Source organism: Nestor notabilis, unplaced genomic scaffold, assembly GCF_000696875.1.
Source record: "Nestor notabilis isolate BGI_N333 unplaced genomic scaffold, ASM69687v1 scaffold4030, whole genome shotgun sequence".
Taxonomy (NCBI): domain Eukaryota; kingdom Metazoa; phylum Chordata; class Aves; order Psittaciformes; family Psittacidae; genus Nestor; species Nestor notabilis.
In genome coordinates, this window is record NW_009909547.1 from 240 (window position 1) to 18446 (window position 18207).

The 18207-nt window shown below is 38.7% G+C and overlaps 1 protein-coding gene across 1 annotated transcript in view; it reads right to left on the bottom strand.

Moving 5' to 3' along the window:
- Window positions 1–8103: 8103 nt before the first annotated feature.
- GDPD1 (glycerophosphodiester phosphodiesterase domain containing 1) overlaps window positions 8104–18207 on the bottom strand; it is an 11471-nt gene continuing 1367 nt past the window's right edge. The window contains exons 2-9 of the mRNA XM_010009844.1: window positions 15391–15526; window positions 14674–14719; window positions 13289–13407; window positions 12046–12135; window positions 10866–10999; window positions 10139–10198; window positions 9252–9303; window positions 8104–8682 (exon numbers count right to left, since the gene is read on the bottom strand). Of these exons, the coding sequence (XP_010008146.1) occupies window positions 8560–8682; window positions 9252–9303; window positions 10139–10198; window positions 10866–10999; window positions 12046–12135; window positions 13289–13407; window positions 14674–14719; window positions 15391–15526 (760 nt within the window). The 3' untranslated portion in view covers window positions 8104–8559. The remainder of the gene's footprint in view (window positions 8683–9251; window positions 9304–10138; window positions 10199–10865; window positions 11000–12045; window positions 12136–13288; window positions 13408–14673; window positions 14720–15390; window positions 15527–18207) is intronic.

Below are 18207 nucleotides of genomic sequence, written 5' to 3' on the forward strand. Positions count from 1 at the left end.
CCCCCCCCGCCCAGGGCTGCGTTGTGTTTCTGTCGTTAAATGGCAGAAGCAAAGTAATTAACGCTGCCGGATCTTTTCTAGGCGTTGGGAGCCCCCACTGCTGCTTGAACCGCACCACACATCAACGAACGCCCCACCCCCATTAACTCACCTTCTTGAATACGTAATTAGCGTGAGGCTTAACCACAAATGAAGATACTGCGTATTTCTCCTGGAAGTCTCCACTAGCTGCATCCCACTGCTTACCACAGGCTTTTTGCAGTGGTGATCCCGGCAATCTTACACCCAAGTACCTGCAGGCACCCCGTGAACACGTATGTACACGCACAGTGCACACAGATACGCCAGGAGAAAGTGCAAGGGCAAAATTAAATGCAGTCACCTCAAATTAAGAGACAAAACTCCAAACGAGCTGGTTTGAAGGCTTCTCACTGCATGTTTCCATTTCAGCTCATGCCAGCACACATGTAACAGTGATTATTAAAACACAGCAGCGAATGTTCTCTCTCCATCCTTTTCTTATCTCAAGGGATAGAAGCTACGTACCTTACTGAGTGAAATAGTTTATTCTTGTTCCAGCACTCCACTGCTTTAGCAAATACTTAAGAATATTTTAAGCAATCCCCGAAGAATTGGCCATTATTGGTAACTGCAAGGGCAGCATTCTGTTCCATACGTTTCATGTATGGACTCCCAAACACACTAAAGGGCAATACAGTATTTCTGCTAGTTGTGGGGTTTTTTAATACACGTGGGTAGAAAAAGGACCTACTACCTTGTGATATAAATAGTTTTATTTCACACAAGCAAAACGCACCCCTCTGACTGCACGAGTAAGAGATGCCAGCTAGCTAAGGGATTCTAGATTAGATTAGACTATATTTTAAAATACAAAATTACTTTTCCCCCCTCAGAAGCTAGTGGAACTCCCAAGTACAATTTAAATATGCTGTTAGCAGAGATTCAAGCACCATGGTAGTTCCTAGCTGCTAAATACACTCAAATGAAGAAGGAAACTACTGAATTATCTTTAGACAAGCTACTTTAATCTTCTTTTCTTAGATAACCTCATTCCTCCTCAAACCCAGCAGCAAAAGCTAGCATGTCAGTTTGTTAGACCATCTCACCAGTGCTAAAGGAAGGTGCATTTAACTGATCTAGAATGAGTTATGTGCAGGAAATTTGCTTGAACTTTAAGTCACCATGACTTGTGAAAAGCAACCACAAGTACCGACAGTTGAAACCACCAGCAAAATAAATCTACACATCAAGAAGAGGCTGCTGCGTAACAGGGATTTGTTTTTTTCTCACCCAAAAACAAGTTGCACAGCACAATTTTCAGCTTGCTAATAAAAATACATTATTATTTACATGGAGAACAGCAAGATTCTTTACATACATGCAAAGTTCTCTTGTAATAGGCTTGCTTTAGGGTGGTGGTGAATTGGAATGACATTTATGTAAGTTCAGCATCACCATGGAAATCTAGAGGCTCACAGAGCTTTGAAGTCGTAGCAAAGTAAGACCATAACAAGCGCCAAGGTTTCTTCTTGGCCAGAAACTTTTTAGGGGTAAGAGTGCTTCATTAGAAGCATTTCACCCACTTTTGAGAAATAAAAAGCTAGTTGGGTCCTAAGTACTTTCTCATTGAAGCTTCAAGTCTCATTTGATTCTGTGTTAGAATTTGGCTGCAAACTTTGCAAGCACAGCTTAATCAGCATCTACACTTTTACTTGGCTAAGCTTTAGGGAAATGTACTCATTTAAAAAAAATAAAATCTGAATTTGGCTTTAACCTATTTGACAGCCCAGCTTTCAACTGAACAGCTAAGATGGATTTTTAATTTCTCTATTTGCAAACCCCCGTTTTTTGGAGCCTGAACAGCACATCTAGTGTTTCTCTGCTCAGTGTCTGACACCAGTTTCAAGTTCCATTATAATTTAGAATAGAAAAGCCTAATTGATCACTGAGTTGGGCTATTTTTTGCCATGGCAATATTGAGAGGGGAAAAAGCACTGGATCACTCACTGAGACACTGCCTCAGCATTTTTAGTGATGCATCAGAAATGAGTGGTACTTAAAATATGATAAAACTCTCAGGTGCCTAGCACTCCCAAGTTTTATTCCTAGCTGATGTTACTAGCCTTGTAACTCTAGATCTCTCGCCTAATACCGCCTTTCTTCTTTATTTGTAAAGCGGGGATGCTTCAAATTTTACCAGACACATCAGCAAACAACATCTTCAAGTATATGTTCAGGGAAAGTCCAGATCAAAGAAAGGTGCTTTCATCTATTAACAGTTAAGGTTTTTTCCCCTACTTGCAGTATCACTATTTTTGGTCCAACAACAAAACAGCAAGCGTTGTCCAGTGCTTCATCTCGTCCCCCCACGTCACCGAGATGACTGTGCAGCTGTAAAGCCCTCACTATCTATATGACCACTCGCCTCGCTTCCCATAGGAATACCCTGCTCATGTGCCGGTAAGAGCCCCTGCAGAGGAGAGCAGCAATCGCAAGGAGTTGGCGGCCTCCCGTGGCAAGGGGCAGGAGAACAGGCAGGACCCAGCGGCCGTTCTGCTGCTTTGTGCTCGACAGCCAGGAAAACAATCCATCCTTCACGCACGCAGGAAATTCTAGGAACAAACCAGGATCTCTGAGATTTCTTGACAGGCTGAGAGAGCTGGGCTGGTTCAGCCTGGAAAAGAGAAGGCTCCGGGGAGACCTTAGAGGAGCTCCAGTGCCTAAAGGGGCTCCAGGAGACCTGGAGAGGGGCTTTGGACAAGGGATGGAGGGACAGGACAAGGGGGAATGGCTTTAACCTGCCAGAGAGGAGATTGAGATGAGCTCTGAGGCAGAAGCTCTTCCCTGTGAGGGTGCTGAGGCGCTGGCACAGGGTGCCCAGAGAAGCTGTGGCTGCCCCATCCCTGGCAGTGTTCAAGGCCAGGTTGGACACAGGGGCTTGGAGCAACCTGCTCCAGTGGAAGGTGTCCCTGCCCGTGGCAGGGGGTTGCAACTGGGGCTTTAAGGTGCCTTCCAACCCAAACCAGTCTGTGATTCTCTGATTTTACTGACACTGATGATCTTGCTCACCAATGAAGGGAAAAAGTCTATCCTGAAGATAGCTGCACCTCAAGCCTTCTTGCTTCTGATAAACTGTTAAGTTCTTCTAAGTGCCAAATCTTAGCACTGCAGATTTATGACAGGCTACACAACCTGAAGTCATCATAGACAAATACTTTCTATGTTAAAAGACATGTCAACATTCATTAATGCTTCCTGATTCCCTAGTTTAGTTTACTAACCATTTAGAATGTGTAGTAAGAAATAAAATACTGCCCAGAGCAATCTATAGAATCCACTCATCAGGCTGCTAAAATCCTTTAAAAGGTACTAAATACTGTTACATACAAAACCCTCACTTCACCTCTCTTACCTAATGTGAAGTCTCAAGGCTTTAAAATTAAGTACACCTGACCTTAAAACCTAATATTTAATGTAATTTGATGGAAAGCCAGTAGGAAAGCTGAAAATTTACCTCTAGAAGTAGAGGAAACATTAACCTGCTTATCATCATCAGAAGCAAGCTCTGTATTTATAGCAAACTATCACCCAACACAGGACAACACAGCACTGTACAGAAACCTCCTACAAGTCGAATCCCTGTTAATATTAACATATTCAAAACCAGCTAGTTTGTGTCCCCAGTTCAGCAGCAGATACCTGTCAACTGTCAAAGGCTTTTTACATGCCATAATCTGCTAATCTTTCATTGATCATCTACAGTCTTTTGCATAAATCTCCTAACAAGAGTGAGCAGGTAGAACATACACTGTGTGGGGGAGATGGTTAATTACAGCAAGTGTCCTTAGGACACTACAGAAAAGTGTTTCAGGATAATTTAAAGGCCACAGTAAAATTTTTTTAAAATTAAATCTAGATTTAAATAAAACCAGTTCCTCTGCTACGCTATCTTACATGCAGAGATAACTCAGTGTTTTCATTCCTCCATTCAATTCAGGTCTGATGTACATACACACATAGGATACAATATTCTCCACATCTGTGAACTGCTACATTCTGTAATTAAACTAATGAGCTGATTATAAGTTAGTCTGGTTCTAGGCATCAGCTCTACGTAAGATGATTTTGCCAGTGCTTTCAATGTTATAAATTATTACCTGACTTTTAATGTTATAAATGTGCACACAGAATCTTCTAACACAGCCAGAATCAAATGGATAAACACGAAACAGTAGACTTCAAAAAAAGACAACATTCCCCAAGCAGAAGAGATGCATTATTGTGCTTAAGAATTAAGCATCACCATTGCTAAAAACAAATAATTAGACAGCAGCTCTGATACAGCCAGCCATTTTTACACTGAAGTGCAAAGCAGAGGCCAATGCTGTCACACTTACACAATTACTTTTCAGCACAGCTATCCAAAACACCAACATATATATATAACACTTCTCAAAATACTATTAAATAAGAAACATTTGTTGACTCATTTCACCTTTCTGTTTTCATCCATACAGAACTACGCACTCCATTTTAGATTGAAGGTGCTGCAATCTAAGACAAACACAATTTGCCAGTTCTTTACATTGAAAGATGCTGATGGCAAAAACCAGAGAGAATCAGTTCTCCTGGCATGCTGTTACAGCAAAGACACTTGGGATCTTCATCCTTGTTTCTACCCCTACCATTATTACACAAGACCCATCTACTTCAAGCTGAGTAACCTATAGTAAAGTTTCAGAAGTTTAGTTGCTAATTTGTACACCTTCCCACTCTTCCCCAATCTTAAATTCTGATTATTTGAATTTTCATGTGCACAGGCAGGCTGCTTGCTTTGAAGCATGCAATGCCTGTTCTGCAGACAGGCCTTTGTCTGGAAGCAACAGCACAGACTGCATTGCTGAACTAGCAGAATTCTCTACCCTAATTTCTAGTATTGTATATGGAGACCACTTCTGCTCAAGTTTACCTACTACTGTTTCTGTCCTAAAATAAATTATAGAAAAATCAAATTGGAATTTACTTCAAAAGTTTACTCACAGATTCATTTGCACATAGAGAAGGCAGGCTTAAGTCCCCTGCAGGTTTTGTTCAGATGCACACAGTTGCGGACACCATGATTACTGGGTGAGACCAATGTCATTGCCAAAAATTTCTTAAAGTTTAGAGTATATAAGATAACCCCTTCTTTTCAGCAACCCTATCCACATACAAAGTCCACTATCAAAAGCTCCATGTCTACTACACTATCAATATCAATCCCAGAAATTACACTTTTAGGCGAAGATGTCACAATTAAGTATTCAGCTTTAGATATGTTATGAGCAAAGATGTTTTAATAATCTTCCTTTACAAGAAAAATCACTTCATAGATTTGGAGCTAGAGAGGTCCACGAGACTCTGCAAATTAGAAGTGCATGAAATACATGCATCATCCTTCATACATAAAACATTTTGCAATAGGGTTCAGAACACAGTAAGTGTTAAACAATATTTAAGAGTTAAAAGTACCTGAAAAGAATCTCTCCTTGGAGAAAGAGATTAACTGAACATCCTCCTGGACAGCTGTGCAAGTTTTCAACAAATGCTTTTCTGTACAAGTGGTTTAAAAATCACACAGCAAGTTCTGGAATATTCAAAACAATGATTTGACAGAACAAACATTCTACAGTTACCTCAATTTCATGTTATTTTGTTACAAACAGTTATCATGGCCTAAGCCCTGTGCATTGGTGCTCAGATTCATGGCCTCATCCATACAACACGATCTGTCTCAAGAGATCAAAATTTAGCTCTTGTACTAAAGCCCAAGTGGGTGACTGAATAAATTCAGCAGCTTTCCAGCACTGAGCCCCTTCCCTCACATGTAACTTGACTCTTTCAAATTTCAAATATTAAATAGCAGGCTTATCAAAGAGAGGTCATGTATAAACAGCACAGTCAAAAGCTGTATCGGATGTAGGAAGACCAGTGGTAGAAAATGCATTGAGCATTTTTGGAGGCAGAAGCTTACACCACCACTGCTAGAGAGAAAGAGGAAAAACATTAAAATGAAATTAAAAAAGCAGGTTAGTCATTTCAGTAACTGTGTTTTGTCATTCAATTTAGAATAAAGCAAACCAGTTTATTTATGCAGTGATGAGGGAAACTTGAGAGACAAACTAAATCACCACCTGCCCCCTGACAGATCAAGTCCAGAAATCAAGACCAGTATCTTAAAATTCAGGTTTTCCTACCCTAAAATAATAAAGTTTTAATGTATAATTGCTATTTCATAGTATTCTCTAAACCCAGAATTATATTTGCATCTTAATATAGGTGTGTGTCTTGGAAGTTCAACAGCAATAAAATTGAGTTGAAGAAAACCACACTGCGTAAGAACTAACTGGAGCTACACACTGGCAAGTAAACCAAATTAAGACAGAAAGGGTGGAAAGTTGGGCTTCTTTTTTTTACCTACTAAGCTGCATACGGAGCCTACTCTATAACTAGTGTGTGAGTAGGAGAAAGCAGGCAGAACTATGACTAGACCGATTCTTAACAATCTGACCAGAAATAACTGGTCTGAAAGGGAAACAAAAAGCTCAGTGCATAATAAATAATTTCATCCTTTTTCCTATGAACAGTTAGGAAGTTGCATTTTCCTCTCTTCCATTCAATGAGCAACAAGCTTGATTAAATTATGAGGAAATTGAATCTACAGGCCTCTTAACCAGGCAGATATTTAGGACATCATTAACTCATGTGCTGCTATCATCACATGTTCACTTAAATCATAAACGCAGTAGTTTCTTCCACTTCATCCACACAGAAATACTCCTCAGAAAGAAATTGCAATGCAGAAAAAAATATTACCCGCCCAAATAGACTTCACGTTCTAACTGCCAGCCTACTAACAAGCAAAGGTGCTCCACGATTACAAGTATGGCACAGCAGCCAGCGCAGTGATACAGGAACCCTTCGAAATCTGAGCTAGCAAAGGGATAAGAAATTACTTACTTTAAAAGTTTTTATAACAGTGAGTATACCCTGCAAGAAATATACTCTTGCATTTGGCTACTGCATGTATTATTAAGATCCATAATTTTCACATGATGTTCCTTAAAGAAGTAAATACTATCACTAAACCATAGTTTTGTCCAGCAGTATCTGATGATGAAATGACTAAGCTTTATACATGTCATGTGTAACTGAGCTACAGTATTCAAATTCCTTCTGAAACCCCCTGCTACTAACATGACAACATCAAAACACACAGGCATTGCAGGCTCAAATGAGTTTGACACATGAATAACACCTATTCACAGGGACAGAACAGCACGTAAGCTTCCAGAAATACTTTCCTGTCTAACCCCATTCCATCACACTTGGGGTTTCCTGATTTTTGCCAGTAAAGCTACTTCCACGTCCATACACATGAACTTAATTAATATTTAATGTTCTTTCATGGAGAGAAAAGACTAAAATCTACACATTCTAGATTGACACTTGCTCCTTTTATACATATGCATATAAACCTGCTTTGGGTGAATTAATTTAATAGGAACATTTAAATTTGTTCCTGAAACTCCTGACCAAACTTAGTCTTCTTTGGTCCCTCACCCTAAAACCAACTTCCCATCATCAAGACAACAGATGTTAGAACTATAAATGTGCAAAAGACTCCTAGAATATTGGTTTCCTCTGTGAAAAGACTATTTCAAAGAAAGTGTAATCTACAGGAAGTGCAATCTTCCTTTCTGGAAAGCTAGGTACTGCCATGCCACAGAAGCCTGACAGGGAGGTCAGAACCAGGGGCAAACCTAGACCCTTGCAGTAGAACTCAATGTCAAACCCAGAACCTGGCTTATATACCACACTTGGACCTTGACCAGTGAGTCAGAGCATTGCAATCACAGCAGAAAGGGGTCTATGTACAGCTGCAACTCAAGTTCGACATTCTTATCAGTAAGAATAATAGAGTAAATCTACACTGACCAAATGAGTTAATTTTGGTAAAAAAGTGACCACCTTTATGGACTACACTGCACGGGCTACACTGTCCAGCTAGCCACAGATTCCACTCTCTGCTTCTCCTGTGCGTTATTTTTCTTTTTTGCCCTACAGGTTATCTGAAAACTAAAAGCAACACAAGAAATGCACACACAGAGAGTACTTTCAGAAATTCCTTAGTTTCTGCCCACTAGAATATAACTGGGATAACTGACATGTCTTGACATCTGCTTAGGAACACTTGTGACAGGTAAAATAATGCTTATTTTCTACTGGTATCCAAACCAGCAACTTTCTTCCTAGTCATCACTATATGTGAAGTGTGCTGTTGCTAAATGAGCTATTTACAAATGTAAACTATGTAATTAAAGTTTTAAAATAAACAGACAACCTTTACATTAGGTAGCAACCTGACGACAAGGTAACAACAGATCATCCAGTTACATCTTTCAAAGTGATCTGTGTATGCTGCTCTTTTTTTGTTTTTAACGGAGAAAATCCTTGGCTCACAATCTATTCTGCAAGAACTTCCTTGGATTTCTTCGTTTATGCTGGATAATTATGTAAAAACTCCTTAAGTTTTGTTGGATAGTCTGTCATCACTCCAGTTGCTCCCAGATCAAATGCTCTCTTGTATTCTTGTTCTTCATTCAGTACCCAAATATACACCTGTAAGATGGGATAGAAAGACAAATTATTCCAGGAAATACTTAAAGAAATAAAAAAGGCGATTTTTGACTTAAATTATTTCACGTGAGAAATGATGCCACATATATTTAAAAAATACATGATTACACTTGGATGCCAAAGACACACACACAAACACATCCAACTTCTCCCTTGCCCTCCAAATGGGGGCATTTTCTAGTGGCGGTTCCAACTCCATTTTATTACCTTCAGAGACTTCAGGTATTTCTAGTCTATTATTTTGTTAAAAGCCCAAAATAGGTAAGCAGTTTAGCAGATTTTGTAGGTTTAAGTTTGAAGTGTTTGTGTGTGGATCTTAAGGGAATTTAAATTAAAGAGTCTTTTTCCAAACATACAATTCTTCCTTTGCAACTACAGAACTGCAAATACAAGAGCATAAGCTATTGCTCAGAAACCAAAAAAACAACTCATAACCTAGCAACACACAGAACATATTGGGGAGAACACAAACCCATCTTAAGGGCATACCTAGCTGGTTCAAATTCTCACTATGTTAAAAGCACACATCCTTTCTCTTTGCCACACTGTACCTGAATGCCTCGAGCAGTAAGGTGGTCAAAAAGCGCTTTCCGCATCAGCAGTCTGCAGAAAGGAGAATGATGTTATTTAAGAACTTGAAGTATATATGAGATTTTCAATGCTCTGTAACAAATTTTCCATACAGCATTTAGATTCAATGTTTTCCATAAGAGATTAGAAACCTAATTATAGAAAACTTTTAGCTCAAGCAACTCAAGATTGATTAACACAGATACTCAGAAATCTGCATTAGCTATGGATATTTGTATCAACTCTTCTGCAGATCAAATCCAGCAGACTCCTTCATTGTACAGGTACCCTGCACCACGTCTGATGAATTAATCTCTTTGCTTTCAGAAGAGATTTTAACTCCACTGGCCACTTGGGAAATCAAGCTAACAGATGTCAGACACAGAAGAGCCAGAAGTAACTAAGTGCAATCACAATCAAAGTGTATTACTAAGTTGCCTCTGAAGGATGGATATTCTTCAAATGCAAAGTGTTCCATGTGAGCCAAACAGCATCTCCTCTGACAACATTATGAAACAGTCACAATCCTATGAAACATGAAAGGTGCATTCTGAATCTACTTGCATGCTAATTAGCTGAACACACTTAATGACAAACTAAATAGGCTAAATTGGAATAATGTCCACTTACTGCACCTCAGTATGTTTCAGTTTATGAAAAATAAAAGCATACAGGTACACCTATATAAGATTTGAGTATGATTTATGCTGCACTGACAAAAATGCTAGAGGAAACTGAAAAAAAACAAACTAAAACCCTAAACAAAATTACAACACAACAAGTAGCTATAGCAATAGTCTTGGTTGCTTGAGCCAACTGTTAAAATATAGGCAAATAGAAATAAAAATTTAATCAGACACAATCTTACGTGTCAGCTAGCCAGATAATAAATTTCTGGCTTCTTGTCACCTTCTGTGGTTCTTTCAGCCTGTTGAGGAAGAGAAATCAAAAGATTACCAGGGCAGTTTAAAATATTAAGATGTTCCTGAAAAAGGAACATGAAGAATTAATCTTGCAGTTTCTCAAATTAGAACAGCAATTTCACTAAGACAGTGACTTAGAACTGGGTTACACAAGAGAAATGTGCCACATTTAAGAGAAGCAGCAGAGATGGGTATTCATCAGCATTTTGAGTACCGTATGATAAAATGTGAAAGCTTGTATTTACCCTGCTCATGACTTGCATCTTGGCCTTAATTAGGCTAATTTTTTTCTCAACACAGAGGGAGGAATGTCCAGTAATTCGTTATTTGCATGGAACTGCTCCATATTACTATCTAGATGGCAAGCCGTAAAGGTATCTGTGTGAAGGCAGTATTCACAGGAAATGCTGTAAACAGGAAACACTGGTATACACAGGCACCCCACATGAACAACTGAGTAACCTGGAGCTGGATGGAGACAGGTTAACTACAGAGGAGGAGGGTTGCACAGCTTTCTCTGAGGAATATACAAAGTGCCTAACTAACAAAAAAGTCTCTTCAGCCCAAAGATGTCGACTAAACCAACACTCAATGTGGCATCATCGTTCACTTGCTTATTCACTTGTTTTACTATAATTCCAGTGCAGCACCCACGAACAGACTCAAACTCACTTGAGGATGATTGAAGGCATGGGAATTTCCAAGAATTCTTCCTTGAAAGGAATGAATGGCAGCAGACCAGTGTAGAACAGGCCAAGAAGCAGGAGGACACGTTGCAAACAGAAGATGATGGGAATATCAGCATTCTGCAGGAACCAGGAAAGCAAGATTCTAAATTACCTTGGTAGATTGTCGAGTCTGTTGCAATTAAATTTATTCATCAGTACATATTTAAAGTTTAGCACTCGCACCTAAAGATTAAGCTGCCAAATGTTTCTGACATGCCTGCACTGAATTTAGATTACTCTTTCTTGTAACCTGTAATCAAAGCAAACGTTTTATGCGGTTTGAAGGGGCAACAGGAACCTGAAAAGACAAAGTTTCACTGGCCGCAGTACTGTGTTTGTACCTGCCTTCATCATCTTTCCAGACTGCACAACACTACACATTTTCTCTCAGACTAGTATTACCACAAAGAACGAGATGTACTTTAGCACAGGACTTGTTACAGTTCGGTATCACATCAACTTGCATCACAACACATTTTAAAGATGTTAGTTTATGAACTAAAATATCTGGGTATTGATGTTATGAAAATGAACAAATTTAAGTGCTTTTCAGGTAGGAAATGGTGTGTCGTCGTGCAGAAATAAATAAGAACGATATGCGTACTCTCAACTAGACCAGTTTCACTCAGGTGCAGAATTCCTTTGGACTAAGCACAGTTTTAATTTAATTCTAAATGGTACAATTCCTTGGCACAAAAAGAAACAATCTACAGCTGTAAAACAGCTTTATACCAATGCAACTGTGTGTCAGCTAGTGGCCGCATCCATTATCTTCATAAAAAGAAACAGACAATAAGCAATCCTTAGAAAAATTGCTTTTGTACTAGATGAATGATGTGCAAACGAGGCTGTAAGAGTTCCTGGCATAAAATCATACCTCCCTATATTTTACAGAACAAGAATAAAATGTGATTAAGCTTTTAAGCTTAATATGGACGTTAACTGTGTCTGATTTATTCTAACAGTACGGTAAGCAGAATACATCTAAGCACAAAATTTCTCATCACATCTAGAAAGTCGGACATAGCTGACTAGATATGGGTTTACAGGGTGCTTTGCTGTACATTTTGTCACCACACAGTAACAAGCAAACAAGAATGAAGCTTAGCTGGACCTGTTCTTACCTCCTTAAGACACTTTGATACAACTTCGTAATTGACATTCCCCCACACTGTCAAATGCTCTCGCTTATACTGACTCACCAGCTCGGAAACCTGCAACGTGAAAAAGCAGAACCCTCAGATGTATTCACTGAAATTATGTGCAGCATTCCTTAACGGAAACTCTACTTCCTACTTTCCAACTACGTAACTCATTAAAGATAGCTCTTCTATACCTTTTCCTATCTTAAGAGGATTATGCTGCTTCGACTGGAAAGAAACAGGTGATCAGGTCAGCAGATAAAAGGAACGATCATTGTACCTACATGTCATGGTTTAACCCCAGCCAGCAGCTAAGTACCACACACCTGCTAACTCGCTCCCTCAGTACCTCAGTGGGATGGGGAGGAGAACCAGAAAAAAAGGCAAAAGAATCTGGGTTGAGAGAAGAACAGTTTCATATTTGATGTAAAACATAACAACAAAGAGAGAGGGAAATAAACCCCAAGAGAAAAATGAGTGATACACACTACGATTGCTCACCACCCACTGACCAATGCCCAGCATGTCCCCAGACAGCAATCAGTGGCTCCCACCCAATCCCCCACCAAGTTTCTACACTGGGCATGACATGCTGTGGTTACAGAATATGCCTTTGGCTAGTTCAGGTCAGGTGTCCTGGCTGTGCTCCCTCCTGGCTTCTTGTGCCGCTCCTCACTGGCAGAGCATGAGAAATGACAAAGTTCTTAACTTCGCGTAAGCACTTCTTGCCAACAACTAAATCATCGGTGTGTTATCAACATTATTCTCATACTAAAGCTAAAACACAGCACTGTACTAGGAAGAAAACTAACTCTACCCCAAATGCAGCCAGGGCACTACAAAAAAAACCCTAGAGAACTTAAGAAAACTCAATGGCAAAATAGTATCTGATGAAAAGCAGATTTCCTTTTCTGTGATGAACACTTAACTGACATGGTTTTATGCTGCTGTGACAGGCAAGACCCTTCACATGAAGTACAAACCAAACGTGTCTTGCAATGTAGCATCAGTTTCATGTCAAGATAAAGGGTCAGTAAAGAGCTGTTTGCTGGATATCTTACACGAGATCACTTCATACATGGAGCAAGATCTAACACGTGAAGGATGAAGCAGCCCAAGAGCACAGACTGCCGTTATCACAAGAAACTAAGAAACTCTTCTTCTGGAATTTCAACATCATATTACATGACATTCAGTCTCAGTTCAGCTGTGGATTTTCATGTACCTTTTTGATCAACACATTGTTGTTCACTTTGATGTCAATGTTGACAGGAGTTTGTGGAAATGCCTCAAACACCTCTTGCAGGAGTGGAATACGGTTATCTTTTCCCTCACAGTGACATTCTGAGAAAACAAGAAAGTTGTCACTGCTGTGGCCATTTTTAATATACCGCAGACAAAAGCTGAGATGTCAGAGCACTTGTTATCTTAACATTTGAAAACGTATATAGTTACTAGATTTAGCATATTTCTAAACTATATTAAAAAAAAAAAGTATTTCACTTCACTCGGTTGTAATTCCTTATGACAAGCTCATTTTCATAATGAAAATGCCCTGAGCATACTGCACATTTAGGTTTTAACTTCATGAAATTCAGCCATTATTTAGCAACAGTAGGAGTGCAGGCATCGAAAAAATCCTGAAATAGCAAGCATGGGCTCAGTTACCACATACCAAATGCAATGAGGTTAATTAATATGGAATGCGACAAAATGACAAAACCTTTTTCTTCTAGGAAAATTTACCAGAGGAGCATCACGAGTAAAGGCAACAGAAGACGAAACTCCCAAACTTTATTGTATGAAGCTGCTTATGGCTCTAACAAATTACCTGAAGTCTCTTGCCATTTCTTTGTACTTTAAGTATTTTGCCATTTTGAACAGAAAAGTTTAACACTAAATTTGCTTGCTGGGCAACTGAAATCTGGAAAGGGTATACAAGACAGTCACACGCCCCTCAAGCAAACACATTTGCTATCATCTCCAGTAGCCTCTTCTACATGGAAATGCTCTCAATTTTAGCCTGTGTGCTATATTCAAATTACAGTCCCACAAATCAGTTTTCATAAGAAAAGAGGTTAGGTTTTTTAATATGTTTTCTTCTCTTGCAGCAATACTGGTACTGAACTTTGTCGTACATACAGTAACTACTGCTCTTTCCATTTATCTCCTGAAAATGTTTGTATTATCTGACATCTCGCAGTACTTCAGGCCCAGAGTGCACCAGCACAATGACACTTATGTTGTAAAGAAACACTCTTCTACCTTCTCTTCGTTTTTCAGAACAACAATTTTCAATCAGCACCTTCTGGAGAACTCACAAGGGAACTAGAAAGCAGTTACAAGAAGCAGACAAGCAAACAAGTGAAACGTTTACTTTGAAAAAATCTATTACATCTTAAACTTCTTCACTGCCAACTGATGTGGAAAAAAAATATCTATTTTGGCTTCTAAACCTAGGATTGTATTTTCCTTTTAAAACTTCTCTTATCAAGATACTGAGAAGCAGCAAATCCACTTTTTTACTCCCTTTGCCAATTTGAAATTGCCACACTACAATAATGGAAACTTAGTTACTGTAAACTGAAGCAGCAAGAGACAAAAACTTACCTTTCTGAAAGGTGACATCCAGCTTGCAGAGATATGGTGGCAGTTCCTTAAAAATAAATGGAAAGGGAACACTAATTCAAATGTGGGAATATAATCATCCCTTTTCTTGAAAAAGACAAAATAAAATATTCATGTAAGTTATTTTTAAAGACAAACCTTTTTTTTTAAATCTTCTTGGCCACAAAGTAATTTATTTTATTACTGTGTTTATTCTTACTTGAACGATTTGGCATTCTTAGACTTGTGTTGCCTGTAGCTGAAGAAGTCAAAACATTTCCAGATACTTGTCTGAAAATTCTGATAATTCCATTTAAATATCAGATGGAAAGGGAGCTCTGTAAAACAGGCTTTTAAAATAGTCAGTGCAGGTGGGATTCACCTGCCCTTTTCCCACTAAAAAACTGGTCACACAAAAAGGAGCTTGTTGACTAAGCTGCCTTCATCATCAGTATGGGAAAACAGGCCCACCTCCAGACAGCTCCTCATCCAACCTGCTCCTGGAAGAAGTTACTCACCCTCTGGAAACGTGCTGGGTTTGATCCTCTGAATACACAGGGAGCCTACTTAACTTGTTCTTTTAGCAAGACAAGATGAATCCTCTCAAATTTTGGACACTAGACATACACACATGCACAAGACCTTCCTGCCCATCCCCAGTCACTCCACAAACACATTTTTAAACATCATCTAGCACTTATGTTTTTTCCTTCAACTTACAGAGTATTTGAGGTCAGATATGTTGACATCAACTCCTGTTGATCGCTTCAAGTTCTCATCATGGGACACAACCACTTGCTCATCTTTTGTCAGGTGACAATCCAGCTCCAACATGTCTGTTCCTATATTAACTGCACTGGAAGCAAAGAAACCTGCCTTGATTTATACATGTATTTGGTACAGATCCAAACCTAACACATACATGTTATTCAACTAAACTAATTCCCCTGGAAGTACTTTGGATGCTTTATGGTGCAATGATTCCTCACCATCTTGCTACAAAGCAAGAAGCAAGTAAGTGTTGTAATGAGAAAGCTGATGCAAGAACAAAAACGTATCATGAATCAGAGACGGAATTTAAGCTTTGGCTTCCTCTTCCATAGAAATCAAGTAGCTGTTGATTGCAGCCTACCACCTCAGGATTGAGAAACTGACTTCTAAAGTAATTTTGAGTGTGATCTTTATTAGGACCACTGGAAGAAGCCAGCTCTTTTAAAAAAAACGTAATCAGTTTTGTGGGAATCATAGAGAACAAGTGTCAGGGATGTGAAAGCCCTTTTTTACTTGATTTAAGTTAATCAGGAATGGCTGGATCAGGAAATTAACAATGGGGATTCTGGCTGGCAAAATGACATTTAAAAAAATTGATATTTTAATGAAAAAATTTTAATATTAAATTTAAAAAAATACAAACCACTAAAACCCAGTCATATTTTTCAAAGAAAAAAAAACTATTCATGTTCCAATCTGCTGCTCTGAAAAGTCCTAATCCAGTTTCAAATCCACTCTATCAAAGCTTAGCTCATAGGAGTAAAGTAAGCAGAAAGTAGTAATAATATTTATGAAAAATAAGTACAGGAAACCTCACACTAAAGCAGGAGAACTAACAACGAGAAGTGAATTGCTTAGAAAAGATACTCTGAAGGTTCTAGCAGACAGCTGAAAGTCCTGATCATGAACACTTTCCTCAAAACACCAGGCTGTTCCTTTTTCTCCATCTATGACAAACCTGTAACATCTAAGAATACAGTTTATACAAGACCCAAAGCTCTGTGACTTCACTAACAGCCTTTTCCTTAAGTACAGACATGCCCCAAACGTTCACAAATGCAGTAACAAAGCAAAAAGAAAAAGAATAAATTTGTACATACTCCCTTAAGTGTTTAACACAATTTCTGGTCCAGCTGGGATAATGATCAAGTAGAGAGTTGTCAAATTAAAACCAATTTATTAACCGTTTTCCAGTGCCACTAATTAAGAACTAGGAGAGGAACAAAATCTTATTACACATGAAAGATACACAGCCTGTTCTGTGTAATTTTGCCTCCTGAGGAAAAGCATCTCCAAACACACTGCAGGACATCTGCCAAATTTGTAGATGTTCCCACCTAGTATCATGTATTATAAATTAACCAGCCAAATTTATTAGAAATATCACTGCTTAAGAAATTCAGGACTGATGCTACATGGGAAAACGAGAACAACAACTTTCCTTGTTAACAAATCTGGGAGTTTGCCAGGCTCTTACTAGCAGCTTGCTGCTAAATAAGCTTCCTTGAAGTGCCAAGTCTTTTCAGCTGGAAATCAGTTTGTTCTGCAGCTCTGTAATAACACATCAATCTACAGTACTCCAGAGAAGACTCCAGATCTCTCCAGATTCAGAAGAATGTGTTGGATTCAGATCCAACTGCTCCAGAACAAAAGTTGTGAAGCAGGCTCCAATTCACGAATTAAGATGATTGAGCTCTTTGCGCTTACGTTTAACTCCAACTGTTTTCAAGTAAAATAACATACCAGGAACTATCTAAGAAAAGCCTTACTTTGAAAATTAAATACCACTATGCAAGGCCTAACGTAGCACAATGTATAGAGTTTATAAATACTAAGTTGATCTCATACTTTTATTCCTGTAACTACAGTGTTTAAAGCTTTCTCTCTAAAGTACATGCATAAAAGAAAAAGAAACACAGTAAGAAAATATCTGGAGAGTTTACTTAGCAGCTTCCTGTCAAGACAATGCTGAAGTACATGGCTCTATTAGGGACTATTAAACTATGACATCTCTAATGCCAGATCCCCAAATACTTTAAGACACAAAAAGTGTCTCTCTTAGCTTAAGATCAGTTATTTTTAAAATCTAAAACCACCACAGCAGCATTTAAATGCAATATAACATGATTACAGCCCCCCCAAACATCTATTAGTCATTTTACAATGCAAAACCAAGAAAGTACTGTCTTTAGTACAAAAAGCTTATGATTGCTTTCCAGAATATTTATAAATTAAGCTAGTTAGATCTTGAAATTACCAGTAAAGCCTCTCCTTTCATATGCTTTATGTACTACTATAATAATTTCTTCATCGTCACTCAACAGTATTAAATATTCTCCAATTGCTGTTAAAGTGTAAATAGCATAAATAAAACTAAGTGCTTGTCAATACTTAGGTTACTGTCGACAAGTCAAAACCAAGGGGGTAGGTCTTATGCTGCAGACAAGCATCCTCTTTCGGATTCAGCTACATCACCTGTCAAATACAGCTGTGTGTCCAAACCTGCAGAAACAGCTCTTGCAGGCTTCATGCAAAATCTGATGCAAAAAAATGATGCATTAGTTCATACCAGACATTTAAGCCAATCTAGGTTAATTTTTCACCCTCTAGATCACCAATTTTCTACCCAAGTCCTTTTGCTAGCTTACCAGTGGAGATGGGAACGAACAAATAGGAAGGACAAAGCCTTTATCCCTTGACAGAGGAAGCCAGAAGACTTTCTACTGCCAAATGCAGTAATTTTTCTGACTCTGCTTCCTGCAGGAA